Consider the following 23,027-nt stretch of genomic DNA (forward strand, 5'->3'; position numbering starts at 1 on the left):
TTGGATACACAACTGGCTCAAAGGTAGAAGACAGCGAGTGGTGGTGGAGGGTTGCTTTTCAGACTGGAGGCCTGTGACCAGTGGAGTACCACAAGGATCCGTGCTGTGTCCACTGCTTTTCATCATTTATGTAAATGATTTGAATGTGAATATAGGAGATATAGTTATTAAGTTTGCAGGTGACACCAAAATTGGAGGTGTAGTGGACAGTGAAGAAGGTTACCTCAGAGCACAACGGGATCTTGAACAGATGGGCCAATGGACCAAGGTGTGGCAGATGGTGATAATTTAGATAAATGTGAAGTGCTGCATTTTGAAAAACCAAATCTTAGCAGGACTTATACATTTAATGGTAATGTCCTGGGGAGTGTTGCTGAACAAAGCAACCTTGGAGTGCAGGTTCATAGGTCCTTGAAAATGGAGTCTCAGGTGGATAGGATAGTATGGTTTCCCTTATTGGTCAGAGTATTGAATATAGGATTTGGGAGGTCATGTTGCGGCTGTACAGGACATTGGTTCGGCCACTTTTAGAATATTGCGTGCAATTCTGGTTTTCTTCCTATCGGAAAGATGTTGTGAAACTTGAAAGGGTTCAGGAAAGATTTACAAGGCTGTTGCCAGGGTTGGAGGATTTGAGCTATGGGGAGAGGCTGAATAGACTACGGCTGTTTTCCCTGGAGCGTCGGAGGCTGAGGGACGACCTTATGGAGGTTTATAAAATCATGAGGGACATGGATAGGATAAATCGACAAAGTCTTTTTCCCTGGGGTGGGGCAGTCTAGAATTAGAGGCATAGGTTTGAGATGAGAGGGGAAAGATTTAAAAGGGACCCGAGGGATGACATTTTCATGCAAAGGGTGTTACGTGTATGGAATGAGCCGCCAGAGGAAGTGGTGGAGGCTGGTACAATTACAACATTTAAAAGACTTCTGGATGGGTACATGATTAGGAAGGGTTTGGAGGGATATGGGCCAAGTACTGGCAAATGAGACTAGATTAATTTAGGATATCTGGTCGGCATGGATGAGTTGAACTGAAGGATCTGTTTCAGCGCTGTACATTTCTATGACTCTGTAACCCACTCAGCGTGTCCTGCAACAGAGTTTTTAAAAAATTAATTCATGAGATGATGTCATTGCTGACTAGACCAGTATTTATTGCCCATTCCTAGATGCTCAGAGGACATATAACAGTCAACCACTGGGTCTGGAGTCACCTGTAGTCTAGACCAGGTAAGGATGGCAGTTTCCTTCCCTAAAGGACATTAGTGAACCAGATGGGTTTGTCCAACAATCAACAATGGTTTCATGGTCCTAATTCCAGATATTTATTCAATTTAGGCTTCACCATCTGCTGTGGCAGGATTCAAACCCGGGTCCCAAGAACCTTTCCTGGGTCTTTGGATTAACAGTCCAGCAATAAAATACTAGACCATTGCCTCCCTTATATCTAACTACATAAGTTGTTTCCTGAGTATTAATGGTTAAGGGTCCTGTTTATAAATGTACTGTCTTGTTTCTTAAGGGTCTTCCTTTGGATGTGAGCTGACCTCCCACTACCTGAAAGGCAGAGGTTTGCAGCTTTTTTGACTTTATAACCCAAGACATCCAAATCTTACGGTCTATGGATTATCAAGCCTAGATATTTGACTGGAATGCATGAAGGGACACTGTGGAAGGCCTAATCCACAGATCCATGTTTGAATTGCTTTGCATGTTTTGACTTCTGATGGGAGTCACTCAGCTCACTGTGACTCTCTTGAGTTAAAGTCGGAGACTTTAATGTGATTACCTGAATTGTTACCCAGTTAATGTTAAGCAGGTTACGACCTACCAATCCCCTCACACTGAACCACTTTCCCCATCCCCATCACACGACTAACCGTTCAACCTGACCACAACTCCCCATACCCAGCTGCCACCTCGCACACTATCCCCACCTACTTATCCTGCCGTAGCCATCTACTCACTCATCCACTCACTAGCATGCAGAGACTGGACCTGTAATCTCCATCCATTGCAGATAGTGCTTTAACAATGATGGTGTTCCCAGTCCCCCTGGCTCCACTAAAATCTGCCGGGAACTCTAGCTGCATGTTTCTGTCACAGTCAGGTTCACAAAGGCACTGAGGGGTCTAGTCGGGAGAATTTAAAAGCGCAGCCACTGCACAGAAAACCTGGGCCTTGGAATTCTCTACAAGTCATCAGAGCTTGCTGGAGTTCTCTGCACCTTCTTCCTCTTTCATGTCCCTCATTAAAACAGAAAAATCAATGCATCACCCTGAAACTGCACTCAGGTTCTGAATTGACTCACTGCGTTTATTTGCTTGAATAAATCAAGGGGAGCACATGCAGAGCGAGTTGTTTAATGACATCAATAAATTGTAAAGCTACACCGAGCCCAAGTAATATAGAGAACCTTTTCTGCTGCTCCTGTTTAAATATCTGCAGCACAAGCTATTAATACAAAAGCAAAGATCTGAAATTTAAAAACAAGAAAATGCTGGAAATAATCAGCAGATCAGGCAGTATCTGTGCCAAGTGTGATGCGAACTCTTCCTTTCTACATAGATAGTGCTGAGTTTTTCCAGAAGTTTCAATTTCAGTTCAGGAGCATGTTAGGTTTCTGAATCCCTGAATTGAGGTTCACCCTCCCGTGGACGGCACACCTGCTTTTGTTTCCGTTCAGTCTTCATGGAGATTGCAGAAAATCTCCATGAAAAATGTTGATGCCACAGGCTAAAGTGTTCAACAATTCAACAACTGTTTTTTAGATAGATTCCCTACAGTGTGGAAACAGTCCCTTCGGCCCAACCAGTCCATACCGACCATCCGAAGAGTAACCCACCCAGGACCATTTCCCCTCTAACTAATGCACCTATCACTTGCACATCTTTGGACTGTGGGAGGAAACCGGAGTCTCCGGAGGAAACCCACGCAGACACAGTGAGAACGTGCAAACTCCACTCAGACAGTCGCCCGAGGCTGGAATTGAACCTGGGACCCTGGTGCTGTGAGGCAGCAGTGCTAACCACTGTGCCGCCCCTATTACATGGGACACCAGCAGGGGCATTTCATTGTGAGTTTCTTCATAATTCACAAAAAGAATTTGGCAATGTTGGTAGCAGTCTTGCCTCTGGGTTGTGAGGTTGTAAGTTCAAGCCCCACTTTAGGAACTTGAAGGCAAAGTCTCAACTGCTCCTTCACTGTAATGTTGAGGCAGAATTGGCCATCCTTTAGTTAAGGAATCTAACTGAGGCCCCTCCTGCCCTCTCAAGTGAGTGTAAAAGGTCCCATCGAGTTATTTTAAAGATGAGCAGGAAATTCTCTCGGGTGTCTTGGGCAATATTTCCACCTCAAATAGTGCCACTCGAGTTGCTTATCATCATCACATTGTCTGCGGGAAGTTCCTGTGTGCGAGTTGGCTGATGGGTTTCTTACATTGCTACAGGGACAACACATCAAAAATACCTCATTGGCCGTAAAATGTTCTAAGAGATTGAAAATTGCAATGTAGATGCAAGGCTTTAGTTATTTGTCTGCTGTGGTTCATAACGTTTTTAAACCAGCAGTTTGGGATAACATTCCTTTTTTTGTGTGTGAAGATGGGGGGAAACATCAGTAGCTTCTTGCCTTGGTGATTCCATCCATCCTGATGTGTTGCCAGGAGAAAGAAAATTTATTTAACCTTTCCCTGTTACTCCCCCTTGTTAAGCTGCTGATCTAAATTGTGCTGAGGGGCGATATAATGTGGATGGTGGAGTTGAGTGGCACTTTGAAAGGAGGAAGAGATGTCAACGCAACAACTGCCTTGGGTTGATGTTGGGTGTCTGTGAACCAGTGCTTAAAGATTGTAATGGGAACAGGCCATCCTGGGTTATTAACTGACAATAGCTCTGTCCTTGTGGATTGGAGCCTACAATTCCTTGTCCTTGCTAAGTCTGCTATTGGGCTGGAAGCTTCTCGAGTGTGGTAGATTTGGGAGCACTGTAGATGCAATACCTACTCGCAGGTTGAGTCTGACCTGTTCTGAAGCAGAGCCACAAGACATATAATAGTGAGAGATTGAACAATTTGCACCTCTCTCTTTCTCTATGGTGTTTGAGTCATGAGGCATTTTCATAGAATATGTACCATTTAAAATAACAATGTGACACTCTGTTTTCTGTGGATGCTCATGTGAGGTTTATCACTGACTTCTTTTTCTCTCTGCTCCTGCTCTTCCTGCCCCATACAGAAGCTCCAGTTTGTGTGGCAGGCATCTCCCTCTTTGGCCCAGCAGCAGGAAATCTTCACTCACACTATGGACCAATACAGTTACTGTGTCCCTTCCTTTCTGCCATTCTCCAACAGGTAATAGAGTAGATTTACTTTAATAACTGAGGCAGAGTGGGCTGGTTCCTCAGCCCTGAGATTGCACCTTTAATTAGATGCAGTTACATGGTGAGCTTGCTAGTGTGGTGGAGTTGGAGTACCCAAGTGCACGTCAGAGCAATGTGACATGGGTTTGAGTTTTGTTTTTGTTTTTCTTCACAGCATGCTTCTGTGGAGGCAGTGAGCAGATGCCACGTATCCACACTAGAGGAGTACCAGATTGAGATCTGGTTTTTCACGATGCAGAGCCTCTCTGTTGTTGTGAAAATGGAGGAGGGGGTTAAAAATCAGAGATCCTGCTACAAATACAGCACCCACCGTTTTCTTGGAGATGTGGTGCGTGGGGAATCAGGGCAGGTCGTAAATAATGCAGGTGCATTTTGCAAAGATTTTCAACCTACTGCTGGTGTGCATTATTTGCACCACCGAGATCATTCATCCTCAGCTGAACTTGGTACTTGATATAATGTAATTAGTTTGTGCAAAGTTAGGAGGTAATAATCTTTCATGCAATGCCCAAAAAAACCAAGATTCCACCAGCATTGTAAACACAGTCCTACTGAGGTGCGATATTAATTGGATTTGCTATTAACAAGGTGAAGTATTCAGTGGCCATTTTCATGTCTTGAAGAGAAATGGTTCGGGAACAGTGAACACTTACTTGTGAAGGAGAAGAAAAAATGCTTACGATTGATTAAATTTGACTCAAGACTCTCTTTAAATACTATTTAGGTCTGGCTTTTATTGGAATGGCATTGCTGTTTTTCCTGACCCACCAAAAGATGGAATTTATCCTAATATGAGCCTCCCAGTGACCAATGAAACAATTCGTGCTTATGCAAAGACAATGGTATCCAACATAAAAGAGAGAGCAAGCTGGTTCCGATCTAGTCATGTTCTGTGGCCGTGGGTAAGCAATGCAAAATTTAAAATCGATTATTGCTTTAAAATGCTGAATGGTATTTGTTTTATGGTAATGTGCTTTGTGACTCTTTCATCAAAACTTTTTTTTATTCTTTCAAAACTAGCATTGTTGTCAGTCCCTGAGTAATGATACAAAGTGGTGATGCACCACTTTCTCGAATATGCCTGGTTGGCTTGCGAGGGCATATCAAAGGCAGTTGAGAGTCAATTGTATTCCTGTGGCTCTGTGCTGACCAGTTTAGGACAAGAAATTTCTTTCCCTAAAGCACGAGTGAACCAGATGGAGTTCCATAGTAAACTGGATTTGATTGTCATTGCTAATACTAACTTTATATTCCAGAATTGAAGTTCCTCATCTGACATGTCTTCAGACCATGTCCAGACCTCAGAATTTCTAGTCCAGTATGTGACCATGGTACCACTTTACCCCTCATTCTGAATTGGATTGGAATATTTAAAATACAACTAAACATGTGTAAATAGAAACTGTGTAAATTTTATTGGTGTTTGAACATACTAGTCCTTTGTTCCACATAGGGACAGTGTAGTGGCTCAGTGGTTAGCACTGCTGCCCCACAGTGCCAGGGACCCGAGTTCGATTCCAGCTTCTGGCGACTGACTGTGTGGAGTTTGCACATTCTCCCCATGTCTGTGTGGGTTTCCTCCGGGTGCTTCGGTTTCCTCCCACAGTCCAAAGATTTGCAGCTTAGGTGAATTGGCCATGCTAAATTGCCCATAATGTTCAGGGATGTGTAGGTTAGATGCATTAGTCAGGATAAATTTAGAGTAAGAGGTTAGGGGAATGGGCCTGGTTGGGTTACTGTTCGGAGGGTTGGTGTGGACTTGTTGGGCTGAAGGGCCTGTTTCCACACTGTAGGGATTCCATGATTCTGTATAGTTTGAGCAGGTTCCTTTCCACACAAGTTACTTTTCCTTTATTTCCTTTGTACATGTTTCTTGTTTTCAGCATCTGATAGTCATTCTTATGTAAAGGTTATGTTGACTATACCAACATTGAATCATGACTGAGTTGTCAAATCACTGTATGACATTAGGGCCTGATGAGTCTCAACTTTCTCGAGCTAAATGTCAGAACAACTGAAGTAATCCTGTATGATTCCTGTAACTTCCTTTGTACCTCGGGCATTGACTTCCTGATCAGCTTGGCTGGCATGTGGCACCTTGATACGTTAACAATGCCCAGTTTCCTCTCCATGTTATGTGTCTCATTAAGGCCATTTCTAGAACCAAAACATCTTCCATCTCTGCCTCTACCTTGATTTCATCATTAGCAGAATATTTATTGCTAGTCACTGACCTCAATCCTGACTCCCCAAAGCCTATCCATGATCCACAAAGTATAAATGGGGAGTGTAATGGAATACTTTTCACTTGTCTGGATGAGTTCCTTATACATTCACGGGGCGAGGGCATTGCTGGCTAGGCCAGCATTCGTTGCTCATTCCTAAATTCCCGAGAGGGCAGTTAAGAGTCAACTACGTTGCTATGGGTCTGGAGTCACATGTAGGCCAGACTAGTTACGGATGGTAGTCTCCTTCCTTAAAGGACATTAGTGAAGCAGATGGGTCGCTCTGACAGTCGACAGTGGATTGATGGTTGTGATTTGACTCTTAATTCCGGATTTTTATTTAATTCAAATTACCATCTGCCATGGCCCTAGGATATTACTTAGGTCTCTGGATTAATAGTCCAATGATAATACAACTACGCCATCACCTTCCCCTAGTGCTGTTCCAACAACACTCAAGGAGCTCAGCATCATCTAGGACAAAGCACCAACTTGATTGGTACCTCTTTTATCACTTTCAATATTCAGTGCTACTGCACAGAGGCAGCAGTGTATCTCATAAACAAGATGGACTGGCTTACTTATTTTCTGTTTCACCACCAGCAACAGTAGTTTCTTCAACTGTTCTGGCCTCGCCTTTGAATCTGCCCATCTCCTGCTTCTATCTTTGCTTTATCCCTGCCTTTCCAACTTTCGGAAGCTTTGGTTGGACCTTTCTCTTCAGCTGTGTTTTACCTAACCTCTCTTCCTTTTCTTCCTTGTAAACATTGTCTGCTCTATTTTGTTCATTTTGCCTGTAAAACAACCTTATGTGTCTTTCTATGTTTGAAGAACATTAGAATTGCTTCATGAAATTGTGTTGTCAGTTTGTATGCAATCTCTTTTTCATACTTTCTCCCTTCTTTTGATGACAGGGCTGTGATAAGCAGTTCTTCAATGCCTCTGTACAGTTTAAGAACATGGATCCATTGATGGATTATATCAATCAACATACAGATGAATTTGGAGTTACAGTGCAATATGCCACATTAAGTGAATATATTCGTGCTGTTCACAACGCCAACCTCACTTGGGACGTCCGAAAGAACCAGGACTTTCTCCCATACTCCTCTGGTAAGAATAGGCATGCAAAAGACATCATCTCTACAGGGTTTTAATTTTGGAAGCAACAGGCTACTTCTGTATCCATTTGTAAAGCACTCTTGCTGTTGCTGAGGATACCAAACACTATCATGGATGGTGATTCATTGCTGGTTGGTTTGTTGCAGTTCCTCACACAATGGGAGAATGCAAGTTGCCCTAAGTTATGATGTTCCCCAATATCATTGAATCTTGGGCTTTGAATTTTCAAACCTACAACGATGATCATTTAAGAGCTAGATGTGAGAACAAGGACCTACTGTCCTTTTACTGCTGGCAGCAGTGTTTGCAGCAAGATGATTTTGCAATGATCTGATGCTGCAATTGCAATTTTGAGCAACCACACATTTCAACTGTTAAACCCAGGAATCCGATTTATAATATGTCTCTTTTAACTAAATTAAAATTATATTAGTTGCTTTAAATCCATTCTAAGGTGAAGAAAAATACTGTTTAAAGCAAACGTCCATCCTTTATTCTTTCTCCTTGACAAGTTATAAACATTAAAATGTGTTGCTGGAAAAGCGCAGCAGGTCAGGCAGCATCAAAGGAGCAGGAGAATCGACGTTTCGGGCATAAGCCCTTCTTCAGGAATGAGGAGGGTGTGCCAAGCAGCCTAAGATAAAAGGTAGGGAGGAGGGACTTGGGGGAGGGGCGCTGGGAATACGATAGGTGGAAGGAGGTGAAGATGAGGGTGATAGGCCGGAGAGAGGGGTGGGGGCGGAGAGGTCAGGAAGAAGATTGCAGGTCAAGAAGGCGGTGCTAAGTCTGAGGGTTGGGATTGAGAAAAGGTGGGGGGAGGGGAAATGAGAAAGCTGGAGAAATCTGCATTCATCCCTTATGGTTGGAGGATTCCTAGGCGGAAGGTGAGGCGCTCTTCCTCCAGGCGTCGTGTTGCTATGGTCTGGCGATGGAGGAGGCCAAGGACCTGCAAGGAGAAGGGCTTATGCCTGAAGAAGGGCTTATTCCCGAAACGTCGATTCTCCTGTTCCCTGGATGCTGCCTGACCTGCTGCGCTTTTCCAGCAACACATTTTCACCTGTGGGAGTCAGTCGGTTTATAGTAAACGTCCGTGTTGAGTTGGTCGTCCGAGATAGAAATGGAGAGGTCTAGGAAGGCCTCCTATACATTGGGGAGACAGGTCGCCTACTTGCGGAACGTTCCAGAGAACACCTCTGGGACACCCGCACAAACCAACTCAACCGCCCCATGGCTGAACACTTTAACTCCCCCTCCCACTCCGCCAAGGACATGCAGGTCCTTGGCCTCCTCCATCGCCAGACCATGGCAACACGACAGTTGGAGGAAGAGCGCCTCATCGTCCACCTAGGAACCCTCCAACCACAAGGGATGAGTGCAGATTTCTCCAGCTTTCTCATTTCCCCTTCCCCCATCTTTTCTCAGTCCCAACCCTCAGACTCAGCACCGCCTTCTTGACCTGCAATTTTCTTCCCGACCTCTCTGACCCCACCCCCTCTCCAGCCTATCACCCTCACCTTAACCTCCTTCCACCTATCGTATTCCCAACGCCCCTCCCCCAAGTCCCTCCTCCCTACCTTTTATCTTAGCCTGCTTGGCACACTTTCCTCATTCCTGAAGAAGGGCTTATGCCTGAAACATCGATTCTCCTGCTCCTTTGATGCTGCCTGACCTGCTGTGCTTTTCCAGCAACACATTTTTAAGCTCTGATCTCCAGCATTTGCAGTCCTCACTTTCTGCAAGTTACAAACTTTTCTTGTCTCTATCATTGGACTAAATTGCAGTATGTTGGTAGATTATCCAAGGCAGTGATGGAGGTCATTGGTTATTTAGGGATATGTGTCTGTGAATCAGGTCAATAGTTCTTGCAGTGCAATTGCATTTTGTATAAATGTCTGCAAGGAACTCAGAAAGATGCTTCTATCTCTCCTGCCGTTAAATGTGATGCCACTGCTGGGCTCTGCCAGTACCTGCAGGGGGAGCCATTGCCTGATTTACGCATCAGCTACTTGTAAGACAAAGGTCAGAATTTTACAATTGCTTCTGATTACTGCTCCCTCACACTGGAGATAGGTACTTGGAGATGGGTAGGTTCTTCAAGCTTATTGCAAGTCTAACCAGTGGCATTGACATGATTTTCATTTATTAGTCCTCACCTTAAAAACCATTGTAGGTTTTAGTTAGTTTTATTTTGATTTTGAAGAGAGCAGATGCACTTTTCTGAAGTGGTAGAGAGAATTCTCTGCTCAGTCGAGTCAGTGTGCTGGAACAAGATGTGCTTTTAAATTCTATGCAAAGAACTGATAATGTTGTAATTTTCTGTATCGGATGGGGTAAATAACTGTGACAGGGCTGAGGTTACCCTTCGTTATTTCTACATTTATGTTCCTGTTGATTGCTAACTTCTGATTCATTGTACTCTTTAACTCGTCTTCACTGAGTTCCATCGAACTCAATGTTCGAACTCGCTGTTTTTCCAAATTGTGATTTAATGGCTTTTTTATAACAAATTGCAAAACAAGTTCTGTTTCTAAAAGGATATGATTGATGTTGCTTACAAGTTTAAAACATTTTGGCTGCTGATGGATTTTTACACTATTTAAAGATCTCTGTGTGGTGCATTCTAATCCCGGACATGGCCACAGCCACGTTTGAAATATGGGAGTGGTAGCAGATAATAAACCTGTTTGATCATGTTATGAAACACCTTTACAGTCACCAAATCCAGAGGTGAGATTTGAACTCAGAAGTCCTGGCATAGAGATGTAGGAGTTACCACACCAGACAATCTCGTTTAGAAGTACAGTTTCAGGCCTTTCTGCAGTTGTATTTCACCAAATGGCTAGACAAATTGCCCAACTTAATCAGCTACAAATTACTTTAAGGGTGTAATATTTCCCCCTTTTAAGCAGATCACCTCCATGCTCTTCTTTGCTTCACTGATTTGAGTTTCCCATTGTCGTCTGTGTGTGTCAGGCACTGCAGAATGGAAGCCAGGTGCTGGCTCTGAAGGAGGGATGAGGATCATTAGAAACACAGCCATTCACATATGGTGCATTTTCTATTCAATGCACTTAAACCCAACTAATGTGCAAGCTCCAGGGAAGGAGAAGAATAGCAGGTGGACTGATTCTTTGCTCTGCTGGCCATTGGTTTTTTGTTGTTGTTTGGGACAGCATTGACCTGGTTAAAAAGAGCTATGTGTTTAATCCTGTGACCAGAAAAGCCAACTGAGCAAAGCTATAGCCAGAATGGTGTTGCCACCTTGATCTCTCATAATATCTGATGGTGGAATTAATAAGACCGCTAAATTTATCTTAAGTAAAACCACCATCACTAAGTGGACATCGAAAGAATTTAATCCAATTGACCTCAAAATTCCGGTTTGTAAAGCACATGAAATTCATCTTGAATTTAAGCATTTTTGTCTTATTATCTGATATTTTCCATGACTACAAGTAACTGTGTGGTTTCCACTTGCTGATACCACATCACACAGATGACGCCAAGGCTGTTCTTTCTAGCATAGTCTGCTGGAGTGCAGACATTATACCATTCAACTTCATTTTATAATTACTAGCTTTCCAAATTTTAAATGGATGAACTATTATTGCCTTTATTGCTGAACTCTTTTTATTATGTTTCACATTACAATTGCACAGAAGAAAAGAAATTTAAATTATTTATCGACATTGGAGGTTGCTGGCTTATATTTTAACTGTCTTGTTTCAGAGCCATTTCAAGCTTGGACTGGATTTTATGCCTCTCGGAATATACTCAAAGGTCTGGCCCGGAGAGCGAATTCATTCCTCTATGCTTGTGAATCCCTTTTCACGTTGTATCTGTTGAGATACCCGTTAGGATCGGTAGACAAATTTTGGGCTTTACAACAAATTCAGCACTTAAGATGGGCAGTTTCAGAGGTGAGGTCTTTCAGACACCTTGTTGGTCAACTACATTTTCTGGTGAGGCATTAAGCAAAGAAGTATTCCAAATTATGTTCATGGCCCATCTTGAAATGCTGTTCAAAATCCCGACACGTTTAATTGTTTTCTTTTTTTCCTGAGTTCTTTACCTGTAGACAGGCCTGCCTCACCATGTAAACAAACTCCACCACAGTTAAGGTAAGAACGCAGGTACTAAACCCACAGCAGTCAGATTGAGCATGGAACCCCATGTTATTGTCAGTAACTGGATCCACACACCCATCCATCCAACAAAGCCAGTGAACAGTGGGGTTGCTGTGGCAACATCCACTTTTCAATCCATGTTGTAGCTGGAACTGTGGGTAGTGATGATAAAGACAAACATTATCAAAAAGAGTACTATCTCAGAAAGCTAATCACCGCAGTTATGGTCCGAAATGTAAGATTGAAATTTGGTCATTGTGGCAACTTAAGAAATCAGACTCATTTCAAGATGGAACATTTACAAAAAAAATATAAAACTGACCATGCAGTAAAGTAGCCATGGTCCTACCAGACGCTGGACTGTTCTCTCATTTAACAGTGATGACTGGTGGTAGTTTAACCTGAGAGTCACTATGCCTCAGATGAGGGGAGAGGTTGAGAAGGACAGACCTTCATAGTAACTTCAGTCAGTGCGGGAATAAACACACACTATTGGTGTTGCTCAGCTGCCTAACCAACTGAACTAACATAGAAAATAGGTGCAGGAGTAGGCCATTCAGCCCTTCCAGCTTGTACCATCATTCAATATGATCATAGCTGATAATGCAAACTCAGTATCCCATTCCCACTTTCTCTCCATACCCCTGGATCCCTTTAGCTGCAAGGCAAAAAGGGGACATGAGATAGCTTTGACAAAGAGAATTAAGGAGAATCCAAAGGGTTTTTACAAATACATTAAGGATAAAAGGGTAACTAGGGAGAGAATAGGACCCCTCAAAGATCAGCAAGGCGGCCTTTGTGTGGAGCTGCTGACAATGGGGGAGATACTAAATGAGTATTTTGCATCAGTGTTTACTGTGGAAAAGGATATGGAAGATATAGACTGTAGGGAAATAGATGGTGACATCTTGCAAAATGTCCAGATTACTGAGGAAGAAGTCTTGAAATGGGTAAAGGTAGATAAATCCCCAGGACCTGACCAGGTGTACCCGGGAACTCTGTGGTAAGCTACAGAAGTGATTGCTGGGCCTCTTGCTGAGATATTTGTATCATCGATAGTCACAGGTGAGGTGCCGGAAGACTGGAGGTTGGCAAACATGGTGCCACTGTTTAAGAAGGTCGGTAAGGACAAGCCAGGGGACTATAGACCGGTGAGCCTGACCTCGGTAGTGGGCAAGTAGTTGGAGGGATTCCTGAGGGACAAGATGTAGATGTATTTGGAAAGCCAAGGACTGATTAGGGATAATCAACATGGCTTTGTGCGTGGGAAATCATGTCTCACAAATTTGATAGAGTTTTTTGAAGAAATAACAAAGAGGATTGATGATGGCAGAGCAGTAGATGTGATCTATATGGACTTCAGTAAGGTTCCTCATGGGAGACTGATTAGCAAGGTTAGATCTCATGGAATACAGGGAGAACTAGCCATTTAGATACAGAACTGGCTCAAAGGTAGAAGACAGAGTGTGGTGGTGGAGGGTTGTTTTTCAGACTGGAGGCCTGTGACCAGTGGAGTGCCACAAGGATTGGTGCTTGGTCCTCTATTTATTGTCATTTATATAAATGATTTGCATGCGAGTATTAGAGGTACAGTTAGTAAGTTTGCAGATGACGCCAAAATTGGAGGTGTAGTGGACAGCGAAGAAAGTTACCTCAGATTACAACAGGATCTTGACCAGATGGGCCAATGGGCTGAGACGTGGCAGATGGTTGGTCTCCTTCCTATTGGAAAGATGTTGTGAAACTTGAAAGGGTTCAGAAAAGATTTACAAGGATGTTGCCAGGGTTGGAGGATTTGAGCTACAGGGAGAGGTTGAACAGGTTGGGGCTGTTTTCCCTGGAGCGTCGGAGGCTGAGTGGTGACCTTATAGAAGTTTACAAAATTATGAGGGGCATGGATAGGGTACATAGGCAAACACTTTTCCCTTGGAGTCCAGAACTAGAGGGCATAGGTTTAGGGTGAGAGGGGAAAGATAAAGAAGACCATAAGACCATAAGACCATAAGACATAGGAGTGGAAGTAAGGCCATTCGGCCCATCGAGTCCACTCCGCCAATCATTCATGGCTGATGCGCATTTCAGCTCCACTTACCAGCGTTCTCCCCGTAGCCCTTAATTCCTCGAGACAACAAGAATCTATCAATCTCGGCCTTGAAGACATTTAGCGTCCCGGCTTCCACTGCACTCCGTGGCAATGAATTCCACAGGCCCACCACTCTCTGGCTGAAGAAATGTCTCCGCATTTCTGTTCTGAAATGACCCCCTCTAATTCTAAGGCTGTGTCCACGGGTCCTAGTCTCCTCGTTTAACTGAAACAATTTCCTAGCATCCACCTTTTCCAAGCCATGTATTATTTTGTACGTCTCTATTAAGTCTCCCCTTAATCTTCTAAACTCCAACGAATACAATCCCAGTATCCTCAGCCGTTCCTCATATGTTAGACCTGTCATTCCAGGGATCATCCGTGTGAATCTCCGCTGGACACGTTCCAGTGCCAGTATGTCCTTCCTGAGGTGTGGGGACCAAAACTGGACACAGTACTCCAAATGGGGCCTAACCAGAGCATTATAAAGTCTTAGTAGTACATCTCTGCTTTTATATTCCAACCCTCTTGAGATAAGAGACAACATTGCATTCGCTTTCTTAATCACGGACTCAACCTGCATGTTTACCTTTAGAGAATCCTCGACTAGCACTCCCAGATCCCTTTGTGCTTTGGCTTTATTAATTTTCTCACCATTTAGAAAGTAGTCTATGCTTTTATTCTTTTTGCCAAAGTGCAAGACCTCGCACTTGCTCACGTTAAATTCCATCAGCCATTTCCTGGACCACTCTCCCAACCTGTCGAGATCCTTCTGTAGCCTCCCCACTTCCTCAGTACTACCTGCCTGTCCACCTAACTTCGTATCATTGGCAAACTTCGCTAGAATGCCCCCGGTTCCCTCATCCAAATCATTACTATATAATGCGAACAGCTGTGGCCCCAGCACTGAACCCTGCGGGACACCGCTCGTCACCGGCTACCATTCTGAAAAAGAACCTTTTATCCCAACTCTCTGCCTTCTGTTAGACAGCCAATCCTCAATACATCCCAGCAGCTCACCTCGAACACCATGGGCCCTCACCTTGCTCAGCAGCCTCCCGTGTGGCACCTTATCAAAGGCCTTTTGAAAGTCTAGATAGACCACATCCACTGGGTTTCCCTGGTCTAACCTACTTGTTACCTCTTCAAAAAATTCCAACAGGTTTGTCAGGCATGACCTCCCTTTACTAAATCCATGTTGACTTGTTCTAATCAGACTCTGCTCTTCCAGGAATTTAGAAACCTCATCCTTAATGATGGATTCTAGAATTTTACCAACAACCGAGGTTAAGCTGATTGGCCTATAATTTTCCATCTTTTGCCTTGATCCTTTCTTGAACAAGGGGGTTACAACAGCCATCTTCCAATCATCCGGGACCTTTCCTGACTCCAGTGACTCTTGAAAGATCTCAACCAATGCCTCTGCTATTTCCTCAGCCACCTCTCTCAGAACTCTAGGGTGTATCCCATCGGGGCCAGGAGATTTATCAATTTTAAGACTTTTTAACTTTTCTAGCACTATCTCTTTCGTAATGGCAACCATACTCAACTCAGCCCCGTGACACCCTTTAATTTTTGGGATATTACTCATGTCTTCCACTGTGAAGACTGACGCAAAGTACTTGTTAATTTCTCCTGCTATTTCCTTATCTCCCATCACTAGGCTTCCTGCATCAGTTTGAAGTGGCCCAATGTTTACTTTTGCCTGTCATTTGTTTCTTATGTACTGAAAGAAACTTTTACTATTATTTCTAATATTACTGGCTAGCCTACCTTCATATTTGATCCTCTCCTTTCTTATTACACTCTTTGTTATCCTCTGTTTGCTTTTGTATCCTTCCCAATCTTCTGATTTCCCACTGTCCTTAGCCACTTTATAGGATCTCTCTTTTTCTTTAATACATTTCCTGACTTCCTTTGTCAGCCAAGGTTGTCTAATCCCTCCCCGGTTAATCTTTCTTTTCTTGGGAATGAACCTCTGTACAGTGTCCTCAATTATACCTACAAACTCCTGCCTAAGGGTCAACGTTTTCACTCAGAGGGTGGTATGTTTATGGAATGAGCTGTCAGAGGAAGTGGTAGAGGCTGGTTCAATTGCAACATTTAAGAGGCATCTGGATGGGTGTATGAATAAGAAGGGTTGGGAGGGATATGGACCGGGTGCTGGCAGGTGGGAGTAGATTGGGTTGGGATATCTGGTCGGCATGGATCGGTTGGACCGAAGGGTCTGTTTCCATGCTGTACATCTCTATGACTACGTCCACTCCATCTTGAGTATATCTAATGAACTGGCCTTTGTGGGAGGGAGTTCCTCAGGTTCACAACTCTCTAAGTGAAGAAATTCTTCCTCATCTCCTTAACCCTTATGATAGAGACAATGGCTTACTTGTAACTAACCCCATGCAGTAACTAAGAAAGATTGAGGTACTTTTAAAAAAGCTTTGCATAACTGAAGCACATCGCCCAGAATTTGCATGTGGGGATATAATGCCTCAAGACATCATAATTGTTTGCCTTGACAAGAGGTACAGTACCCTGCTGAATGGAAACATGTGGTCCATTAAAATAATTAATGTCATGAAATAAAAGCAGATATTACTGGGAAAACGCAGCAGGCCTGGCAGCATCTGTGGAGAGAAATCAGAGTTATCGTTTCGGGTTTTATCATGAAATTGTTAATTTCAAATTGTGTTTCTTTAAAAAGCGAATGTAACTTTGGTATGCAAGGTCTGTTTAATCTTCATGGTAGTGTCAACATTTATGTGTTAGGTACAACATCACGATGCCGTAACTGGGACAGAATCTCCAAAAGTGAGAGATATGTACATGGCTCACCTATTTCAAGGGATTTGGGCTGTGAAATTAGTGATGGCTGCTATATTTCAAGAAACCCAGAACACTCCAGAGGATAAATTGGACTTTCCACTTCCCTATACTCAGGACACCAGAAATACAGGTGCTGATAATTTCTTAAATAAGTTCTGAAGTCTTCTTGAATATTACAAACAGTTTCATGTTAACTGGACAGAGCAGGCAGGCCAAGTAGTTGACAAGAAATGCAGTTATTATCTTCAATTCAAATACACAGTAAGGCAAAAATTATTTTTTCCAACATGTAAAGTAATTTCGTCACCAGCTCAGCTGTTGGAAAATAGTGAAGGTTGAGACAAACTTTGCAGTAATTTCTTTTTTCAGTTTCATGGCGGGGTGCAGGGTTTCAATAGATTCGGCATTCTTTTGCAGATTTTTGGTTGTAGCCTAATTTTATTGCCTTTTAAATGGTGTTTGAGTTATTAATTTTATGTGTTCCCTCTCTTCCAAATTAAGAATCTCTTCGCCACCACTCTTCCCTTTTGCATGCTTATGTTGACATTTCCCTGCCCCACTGACAGGTTTCTCCTAAAACACAGACTCCAGGTTATAAAGTGAAGTGCAGTTTGATCTCCAGTTTGAAGTTCTAACAGCAAAGCTAGGACTGATGAGAAGTGAGCCAGAGACTGGAACGCAATGATTGTTGTCAGCTTGGGCTTGATCATCTGCATTAATACCATAAGTAACTGAAATTGTAATGACTAGTGATTAAAACCTGCATGAAAGTCATTACAAACAAATCTGCCTCTTCACGTGGATTTTGGCTTTTCAAAAGCCAGGTTGCTGTCCCTATAGATTCTTCTCAAGCAGTTGTGGGTAAGATTTTAAGATCTCAAAATTGAATCACAGAAATTCCATTTGGATGCATCTCCATGTCTGAATCTTGAAGCAATGCTGTAACATTATTGTGAATCCTGGTCAAATCACTCACCTCAATAAAATAACTCCAGCTAATAAAACAGCAATGAAAAAGGATATGTGACAGTGCAGGAAATTGGGATTAGTGCATTTTTATGGAAGTTCTGTCAGTGCAGACTTGATGAGCTGAAGGACCTTTTCTTGCTGTGTGAATCAATGAACCAATGAATCTGTAAGTCTGCAACTTGCTGCCTTATCAAATTATTTTGTTTAAAAGAACTGAAGGGACTCAACGGTGATTTGGAGAAGCCAATTGATGAAAATTAGTCAACAAATGTAACATTGGTTAAAATGAATTTGAAATGCTAAAGAATTATTTGTGAGTGCATGTGCAAACAAGCTTAAAATAAAAGTTTAATCGCATTGTATCAGCTGTTAAAACAAAACAGAGATGCTTGTGTTTTTATCCAATAATAATGTGGGCAGTACTTCTAAACTTTGAAGTCTTGATGAGAGGGAGCTGTTGTACTCCTCACTCCATGGTTTCCCACTTTTAAAATGATCCATTGCAATGGGATATAGTTATCTGAAAGCAATAAAACTAGTTGATGGCAATTTTTAAAAATCACACATAGATACACATTAGAATTAAGAGGTGTGTCCAGAAAGTTAAAGGTTTGAAAACACAAGTATCTGATCAGCCTCTGGTTCCTGAAGAGCAAATAGTTAAATGTTGCACTGAATGTCACCAACAGCTTTGAAATTCAGAGTGGAAAGGTCAGTTTTTGACAATTTTGGTTTTGAATTCTGACAGAAGTTCCTTTGTCATGATGTCTTTTTTTTAAAAAAAAGCTAGTTTGCAACACTCTGAGTAAAAGAAATCCTTCCTTGCTTTTCCTGCAGTCCAGAGGTATTAAGGAGTAATTCTTTGACTGTGACCTTCACAACATGTTAAGTCCGAACCCAGAAGAGTATACTGTATATGAGAATGTTCAGTCCCACTAAGGTGGAATTAAAACTGAAACTGGCCTTTTAGCCATTGTGTATTCCTGGAGGATAGAAAAGACATTTCTGCAGGAGGTGACTTTCTGCCAAAAGTGGAGAGTTAGTTAGACTCCCACCTCGTTATCTGTTCTTATTAAATCTCTTCCTGTCTGAAGCATCCTGACAATTTCGCCAGACAGTCATTGAATACAAATCCACAGTTCTTCCATAGCAGTCCTTCTTTTAAACATCACAGGCAGTCCCCAGATTGCGAAAAGATTCAATTGCAGTGTCTGTTGACAATTGATATGTATGCAAGTTGGAACACAATGTAGGACAATGTAAAGCAGCATTCATAAGTACAGGAAATATTTGTATGTTGTGTCTTTAAAATTACACCCCTGTATGAAATCGTGTTCAGAAGTACAAGTGTTTGCAACAAATACAGAACTTGCTGGAAAAGCTCCGCATGTCTGGCAGTATTTGTGAAGAAAAATCAGAGTTAACATTTTGGGTACAGTGACCCTTCCTCAGAACTGATGGTAGCTAGGAAAATGTTTTTTTTATGCAGAAGATAGCCTGGGGGAGGGGAGAAGTAAACCATAGGTGATTGGATATAGAGCCCAAAGAGAGAGAACAGTTGGACGCACAAAGGAGTGGATAATGATCTGGTTAGGAGGGTGAGTAGCTGTTATGAAATATATGGAAGTTAATTTGACAGTTATATAGTTAATGGAGTAATGCATGCATTGGATCATATCACAGGTAAGCAATAGATAAGCTCATGCTGAAGATAATGGGAGCACACTATGATAGGCTTGTCAAATCACATGATAGATGAGTTAATGCTAAAAACGATGGTGGTGTACTGTGATAGGTTAAGTATCAGACCCATGTGACAGAAGATGATAAGAAGGACAAAGCAAGCTAGTATGATTGGTTCTGCTAATGACACCAGATAAGCGCGAGAGCTAGAAAAGTATCAACAGTGGCCCCAAGAGTTGGGGGCAGTTGGGAAACCATTTTCTGATTTTCACAGCTTTGGTTTGCAAATAAAATTTTAACTTCGTGAAGGATTTTCTGTGCATTCTGGTAATTCTCAAGAATATTTGATGATCTTTCAACAACACTGTTAATGGGAGACTGTTAGTGGCTAACAATGGGATTCACCCTCCCAGCCAGATCATCATCCACTCCTTTGTCTGTCCAACTGTTCTTCTCTCTCTTTGGGCTCTATCCCCAATCACCTATCATTTACTTCTCCCCTCTCCCACCCTATCTTCTGCATAAAATCTGATATTTTCCTGGCTACCATCAATCTTGAGAAAGGTTCACTCGATCTGAGACATTAACGCTGCTTTCTCTTCACAGATGCTGACAGGCCTGCTGAGCTTTTCCAACAATTTCTGTGTTTGTTTCTGATTTACAGCATTCGCAGTTCTTTTCAGAGTTTGCAAGTTGGGTGTTCATAAATCAGATACCCCTGTATCCGCTTTGCAATTAAAAAGTAAAAGAAGTTTTAAAAAAAATGCTTTGCAATTCTCAACCATCTTATTAACACAGCAAAGCTATTCTACTCGGTTTTACTCTGGGAGCATGCATTTGAGAGTCTATCAAAATGCTCTGCTTTTGCTCCAATAGGTTTAGGATTACTTTCAATGTACTGCAACTTTCTTGTCACAATTTAAGTTGATAATTCTGTAGTTTTCATTGGGGCATAGTCCTATCATGGACATGATCATGATAACGCTATAATTTTCTTTTGGTTCATTTGATCATTTTGACAATTTGCTCAGAACTTATGCAAATATGCATGCTCACACTTGTGTTCAGTATCAGACTGTGTTCATTTTGTTCCTCTTTTAAAAGAGGACGGCGTTTTGCAGATAACCGTCTACAACCCTCTTGGATGGAACATCACCACAATTATCAACGTTTCTGTGGCTTATTCAGGAGTCAGTGTTTATGATGATGCAGGAAACACTGTGCCATCACAGGTATTTGACTTGATGTATTTTTTTTGTTGAAAATATTGACAAACGAATGCACGATATAGAATTAAAGGACTGCGCAGATCTTGGTGGGCTAAATATTTAGGCCTGAAGGAGGCAGGCTGGTACGCTAAATCAAGCTGCTGATTGGTTTGCCTCCTCTGTCCTGATCTCAAGCCATTTTCCCCGACGTGGAATGAGAGAGACAGTAGCAAGAAGTCAGAGCTGACTGTGTTTGCGATCTCAATGAACTAGTAATTGATCAGTTTTTTTCAGGTGCTCCTCGCCATATTATGGAGCCAAGATGGGGAACCTAACTTGTGAGCACATTCCTCTGTGATATTAGTTAAGGACAAATGAAATGTCTGTCACCCATAACTAAGGCAGGACTTTGACTCTGTCCCTTTTGAAGTTAGAGGCTGAATACCTAATTGAAGCTCACTTCTGTAAATTTGGCTTGTCCTGACACTCAAGGAAATCAAGATTGAAACAAAAATGTGATTTATTTGAAGGTTGATCCAAGAGGAGAAAGGGATTAGATTAGATTACATTACAGTGTGGAAACAGGCCCTTCGGCCCAACAAGTCCACACCGACCTGCCGAAGCGCAACCCACCTATACCCCTACATTTACCCCTTACCTAACACTACGGGCAATTTAGCATGGCCTGCACATCTTTGGACTGTGGGAGGAAACCGGAGCACCCGGAGGAAACCCACGCAGACACGGGGGGAACATGCAAACTCCACACAGTCAGTCGCCTGAGGCGGGAATTGAACCCAGGTCTCTGGCACTGTGAGGCAACAGTGCTAGCCACTGTGCCACTGTGCCACCGTGCCGCCCATTCCCTTGTTTGTGGACTTAATCAGCATCCTCATGACCACCCTGCCATCCTTAACACAGGGCCTGATCCTTGGCACACCCCCAAGAACACTCAGGACGCATGGCTTTCTCCTGTGATCTTGTTGATGCTTTGTGAGCATTATTGAAAGAATATTGAGGGTTCATGCTCCCAACAGTCTGTGCTACCATCATCCACAACACTCCCCAACCTCCATCTCAAGCCCTAAAATGATCACGTGCTCGAATTCTGATTCAGTCTAAGTCAGATCTGAGCTGAGCTGAATGTGTGGAAAGGGCAAATCAGAAAGGTAAGTCATACCGGCATGTCCTTAAAGCTGGCTGTGGGGAATTTACATCTCTCCTCAGAATATGCGATGCACTTGCAGTCTCTGAAACAGAGGTGGTCAAATTAGGTAGCCTGAATCGGAGATAAATCACAAGAAGTAAAACCCCACGGCAGATATATCTTTCAGTTCTATTTTGAAATAAAACCTTAGGGTAAATCATTGAGCAGTTCTAGCTCAGCCCAATTAAAACTAACATTCCTAAATTCAATCTTAATTAAAATAGTGTTAATTTTAATTTTCTTCTGCAGATCCAGAAATCAGTTTCTCACAACACTTTTGACCTGTATGTTCTTGTAAGACTAAATGCACTCAGCTACCGAAGATACCTGGTGAAACATGAAAAGTCGGCTTGCACCAAGGAACCAGATGGTCTGTGCTCAAAAAATCCGACTTCCTTCAGAGGGAGAGTGTTTACGTTTGACAGAAAGCCAGTGAGCAAATCAAAAAATCCAGGCCGTAGACTACGTTCATTGATGAATGACTGCTATGTACTGATGCTGAATGAAGACACGAATTTACTGTACAGCATCACTGACAGGTGAGAATTCTGGTAAATAGCTCCCGTGTGAACCAAGTTTAAGAATAAAAGCTCTAGCTTGCTTCATTTAAATTCCGGTAAGCTTTTTGCAAAGCAACATATTCAGAATCTGATTTAGTAATGGAACTTCTTTTTGAAAGGCTTCTTTTTAAAATGGTTCACTATTCAAGGCAGTTAATATGTTTGAGACAGCTGCCTTCTCTCACCTCGTTGATTAAGACAATGCTTCTGTTTTTTCAGTCATTTAGAGTCATAGAGATATACAGCATGGAAACAGACCCTTCGGTCCAACCTGTCCATGCCGACCAGATATCCCAAACCAATCTAGTCCCACCTGCCAGCACCTGGCCCATATCCCTCCAAACCTTCCTATTCATATATCCATCCAAATGCCTCTCACCCGAAACCAATGCTCTCTAGTTCTGGACCCTCCGACCCCAGGGAAAAGACTTTGTCTATTTACCCTATCCATGCCCCTCATAATTTTGTGAACCTCTATAAGGTCACCCCTCAGCCTCTGACGCTCCAGGGAAAACAGCCCCAGCTTGTTCAGCCTCTCCCTATAGCTCAAATCCTCCAACCCTGGCAACATCCTTGTAAATCGTTTCACAACATCTTTCCGATAGGAAGGAGACCAGAATTGCATGCAATATTCCA

The 23,027-nt window shown here is 42.6% G+C and overlaps 1 protein-coding gene across 1 annotated transcript in view; it reads left to right on the forward strand.

Annotated features, from left to right (window-relative positions):
• Positions 1-23,027, forward strand: part of man2b2 (mannosidase, alpha, class 2B, member 2) — a 68,322-nt gene that overhangs the window by 12,160 nt on the left and 33,135 nt on the right. The window contains exons 5-11 of the mRNA XM_043674218.2: positions 4,237-4,352; positions 5,106-5,283; positions 7,521-7,719; positions 11,458-11,648; positions 16,708-16,894; positions 20,521-20,648; positions 22,081-22,370. Coding sequence (XP_043530153.2) covers positions 4,237-4,352; positions 5,106-5,283; positions 7,521-7,719; positions 11,458-11,648; positions 16,708-16,894; positions 20,521-20,648; positions 22,081-22,370 — 1,289 coding nt within the window. The remainder of the gene's footprint in view (positions 1-4,236; positions 4,353-5,105; positions 5,284-7,520; positions 7,720-11,457; positions 11,649-16,707; positions 16,895-20,520; positions 20,649-22,080; positions 22,371-23,027) is intronic.

This window comes from Chiloscyllium plagiosum, unplaced genomic scaffold, assembly GCF_037043375.1.
Source record: "Chiloscyllium plagiosum isolate Xiang-an unplaced genomic scaffold, Cpla_swu_hap1 HiC_scaffold_36, whole genome shotgun sequence".
NCBI lineage: Eukaryota > Metazoa > Chordata > Chondrichthyes > Orectolobiformes > Hemiscylliidae > Chiloscyllium > Chiloscyllium plagiosum.